Genomic DNA, 4,783 nt, shown 5'->3' with positions numbered 1-4,783 from the left:
TTGCAGGGTTTGGTTCCTGGATTAGTGTTTTTGATCTGTGGGGTGTAGTTGCTGGTGAATATTTGCTTCATGTTGCGGGGCTGTCTGTAAGGGAGGACTGGCCTGTCTCCCAAGGTCTGTGAGAATAAGGGATCGTCCTTCAGGATAGGTTGCAGATCCTTGATGATGAACTGGAGATGTTTTAATTGGGGGCTGTCAATGATGGCTAGTGGCTTTAGATATTTTGACTTTAGAAAAGCTTTTGATATCGTCTCCCACAGTGTTCTTCCCACCAAGTGAAAGAAATATGGGCTGGATGAATGGACTATAAGGTAGAAAGATAGAAAGCTGGCTAGATTGTCAGGCTCAATGGGTAGAGATCAACGGCTCAATGTCTAGTTGGCAGCTGGTATCAAGCGGAGTGCCCCTGGGGTTGGTCCTGGGGCCAGTTTTGTTCAATATTTTCATTAATGATCTGGATGATGGAATGGATTGCATCCTCAGCAAGTTTGCAGATAGCATTAAGCTGGGGGGAGAGGCAGAAACGGTGGAGGGTAGAGGTAGGGTCCAGAGTGACCTAGACAAATTAGAGGATTGGGCCAAAAGAAATCTGATGAGGTTCAACAAGGACAAGTGCAGAGTCCTTCCCTTAGAATGGAAGATTCCCAGGCATTTCTACAGGCTGGGGACCGACTGGCTAAGCGGCAGTCTGCAGAAAAGGAACTGGGGATTACAGTGGATGAGAAGCTGGATATGAGTCCACAGTGTGCCCTTGTTTCCAAGAAGGATAACAGCACATTGGTCTGCATTCGTAGAAGCATTGCTAGCAGATCGAGGGAAGTGTTTATTCTCCTCTATTCGGCACTGGAAAGAACACATCTGGAGTAATGGGTCCAATTTTGGGCCCCCCACTACAGAACAGATGTGGGCAAATTGGATAGAGTCAAGTAGAGAGCAAGATAAATGATTAGGGGGGTGGGGCACATGATTTACGAGGAGAAGCTAAGGGAACTGGGCTTGTTTTGTTTGCAGAAGAGAAGAATGAGGGGGGATTGATAGCAGCCTTCAGCTATCTGAAAGGGGGTTCCAAAGAGGATGGAGCTCAGCTGTTCTCAGTGATGACAGATGAGAGAACAAGGAGCAATGGTCTCAAGTTGAAGTGGGAGAAGTCTAGGTAGTATATTAGGAAAAACTATTTCACTAGGAGGGTGGTGAAGCACTGGAATGGGTTACCCGTGGAGGTGGTAAAATCGCTATCCTTAGAGGTTTTTAAGACTCGTCTTGACAAAGCCCTGGCTGGGATGATTTAGTTGGGATTGGTCCTGCTTTGAGCAGGTGGTTGGATTAGATGACCTCCTGAGGTCTCTTCCAACCCTAATCTTCAAAACAAAGCGTAGGAATAAATGGTCCATTTTCACAAGAGAGTAAGGTAAACAGCAGGATCCCCCCCCCCCCGGATCTATAGTGGGACCAGTGCTGTTCAACACATTCCTTAATGATCCAGAAAAGGGAGTGAACAGTGAAGTAGCAAAGTTTGCAAGGATACAAAATTATTCAAGATAGTTAAATCCAAAGTTGACTGAGAAAAGTTACAAAGGGATCTCACAAAACTGGATGACTGGGCAACAAAATGGCAGGTGAAATTCAGCATTGATAAGTGCAAAATGATGCGCACTGGAAAAAAATAATCCTAATTTCACATATATAAGGATGGGGTCTAAATTAGCTATTGCCACTCAATAAAGAGGTCGTAGAGCCACCTTGGACAGTTCTCTGAAAACTTCTGCTCTAGGCACAGCTGTGATCAAAAAGGCTAATAGGCTGTTAGAATCATTAGAAAATGGAGAGAAAATGTCATGACAGTGTATAAATCCATGGTACACCCACATCTTCAGTAGTGTGTCCAGCTGTAGTAGCAGCATCTCAAAAAAGATATTGTGTAACTTGTAAAGGTTCAGAAAACGGCAACAAAAATAATTAAGGGTATAGAATGGTTTCCATGTGAGTAGAGACTAAGAAGACTTGGATTGTTCATCTTAGAAAAGAGACAGCTAAGGGACAATATGATAGAGGTCTATAAAATCATGTTATTTACTTACGTACACAATGCAAAAGCCAAGGGTTACCTGACAAAGTAAAGAAGCAGTATATTTAATAAAAACAAGAGAAAGTAATTTTTTTTCATGAAGCAAAGAGTTAACCTGTGGAATTCATTGCCAGGGGATGTTATGATGGTCAAAGGATTAAAAAAAGAGTTAGATAAGTTAATGGGGGATAGGTCCATCAATGGCCATAAGCCAAGATGGTTGGGGATGCAAGCCCTTGCTGCTGGTGTCACAAAACCTCTGACCACCAAAACCCAGGATGGGCTGAGAGGGGATGGATCACTTGATGTTTGTCCTGTTCTGTTCACCCCACCTAAGCACCTGGCACTGGCCATGTTGGAAACAGGACACTGGGCTAGCTGGACCTTTGGCCTGACCCAGTATATACTGTTCTTATGTTCTTATGAGACATTTCTTCTCAACAGCTGCAGGAATGGAAGGTGAGAATAAAGGAAAAAAGATTCCCACAGCATTTCTGCTGGACTTTGTTTGATGTTAGCAGGAGGTCAAACAAGCCTCCAAGCCCCAGAAGGAGTCGGCATGTTATCCTCAGCGGCAAAACATTCCTTTAGCAAGAGGTAAGAAACAGCTAATCGCACACACACGATTCAATTCTCCCTCTATCTCTCCCACGGTCAGGGGGACCAGAGATCATGTGCAAATGAACCTCTAGCCCAGGCACAAGGCCACAGGACCCCCTGGCCTCTCTCCCACCCAGACACCCCTATGAAGCCACGAGTGTAGGGAAGAGAGATCAGCCTAGGGAAGCCGGGCCAATCCATGCAATATGTACCATGAGGCAGCAAAACACAAGGTCCCTGGGACGCAGGCCTTGGCTACGGAATGGAAGATGGAGGCCTGCAAAGCTGTGACCCTGAGAAGGGTTTAGGAGTTTGAGAAGGAAAGAAACTAACCCAAGGTGACACAGCAGGTTGGTGGCAGAACCAACACTAGAGCCCCTCTCTTTCAATGTGCAGCTCAGTGTACTTCCCACTGGCCTATGGCATAGCTCCCTTAGCTGCTGCTTTCTGTTTCCATTAAGAGTCCAGCTCAGATGCAGTTTGTCAGAAAGGAGATGCACACACTATGCTCTCTCTCATGCTGATGTTTACCTTTGTTCTTTCTTGTTTTGCTATTTCCCTTCAACTTAAAACAAGTCTCACTTGGTCTGGCTGTCTTCTGTGGCAATGTGCAGTGTTGTTGTACCATGTCAGTCGCAGGATATTAGAGAGACAAAGTGGGGGAGTAAAGAGCTTTCATTGGACCCAAATTCTGTTGATGAGAGAGACCAGCTTTCGAGCTTACACAGTGTAAGTACATAGTAAAAACACCCCTAGAGTTCCAGTGAAAACCAGGCTTTAATTTCCAAGTCCCAAAGCATTTTGTGTTGCTTCTTTAGCTCAGCACTGAGCTTCTGCTCCAGCATTGATAAAAGAGATTGATCACCCGTTTCAGGATCTCTTTTGTTGTCATCCCATAAACGATGGGGTTTAACATGGGGGGAATGAGCACATAGAGGTTGGCCAATAGGTTGACAATATAACCTGGGATGATGTGCCCAAACTGGTGTGCTAAAGAGGAGAAAACGGCCGGCACGTAGAACATCAGTATGACACAGACATGGGAGCCACAGGTGCGGAGAGCCTTGAGCCGGGCGTCCTTGGAGGGGAGCAGGAAGACGGCCCTGAGGATCAGCCCATATGATACAGCAATGAGCACAATATCTGAACCAATTACTAAAAGAGCCACAGCTACACCATACCAGACATGGACTGTGATGTTGTCGCAGGCCAGCCGGGTTATGATCATATGCTCACAATAGGTGTGAGGCAGGAGGTTGGTTCTGCAGAACTTCAGCTGCTTCATGAGAATGATGAGAGGTAAAATGATACAGAAACTTCTTGTGACAACTACCAGCCCCATCTTCCCAATCACAGACTTGGTTAGCACTGCAGTGTATTTCAGGGGGTCGCAGATGGCAACGTACCGATCAAACGCCATGGCCAGTAGGATGGCCGACTCGGCAATAAAACTGACATGTATGAAAAACATCTGGGTCAGACAGGCAGCAAAAGAAATTTCCCCCGCCCTAAACCAGAATACAGCCAGCATCTTGGGCACTGTAGTGGTAGATAACAGCAGATCAGCAGCTGCCAGCATGGACACGAATAGATACATGGGCTCATGGAGGCTTTGTTCTGTTAGTATGATGAATAGTAGGAGAGAGTTCCCAAAAAGTGACGCAGCATAAATAAGACAGAAGGGGATGGCGATCCAGAAATGAGACTCCTCTGTACCTGGGATGCCGGTCAGGATGTAAGTTACAGGGTAAAAAACAGTGTGATTGCCAGCTGGCATCATTTACCATCACATGGATCTTCTATTCAGTTTCCAGTAACTAACAGCAAAAGAGAAAATCAGTGAGAACTCGAGTGTCAGCTAGGACTGGACTGCATTTGTTGAGAGAATAAGAGATACCATCAAAAACTTCATTGTGAGACAACTGCCTGTCATGTGTGACCGTAAATCCAGTAACACTCTCATACTGTGGAACTGTAGTAGGAAAAGACCCTGAGACATAAGCCCTTGTATTAGAGGCCTAGTATGAGGCTTGAGGCCTGGGCTAAAGTAACGGTCAAAACCTTGTTGATATAAAGCAAAATTAGGCTGTGAGCTAGAGGCAGGCCCTGCTCACAGAA

At 45.6% G+C, this 4,783-nt stretch overlaps 1 protein-coding gene across 1 annotated transcript; it reads right to left on the bottom strand.

Annotated features, from left to right (window-relative positions):
* Window positions 1–3,479: 3,479 nt before the first annotated feature.
* On the bottom strand, window positions 3,480–4,445 carry LOC115641856 (olfactory receptor 52B2-like). The gene has a single exon (XM_030545224.1). The coding sequence runs from the start codon at window positions 4,443–4,445 to the stop codon at window positions 3,480–3,482; it is 966 nt and encodes a 321-aa protein (XP_030401084.1).
* Window positions 4,446–4,783: the final 338 nt, after the last annotated feature.

Source organism: Gopherus evgoodei, unplaced genomic scaffold (assembly GCF_007399415.2).
Source record: "Gopherus evgoodei ecotype Sinaloan lineage unplaced genomic scaffold, rGopEvg1_v1.p scaffold_36_arrow_ctg1, whole genome shotgun sequence".
Classification (NCBI taxonomy): domain Eukaryota; kingdom Metazoa; phylum Chordata; order Testudines; family Testudinidae; genus Gopherus; species Gopherus evgoodei.
This window is presented reverse-complemented; position numbering and strand designations above follow the sequence as displayed.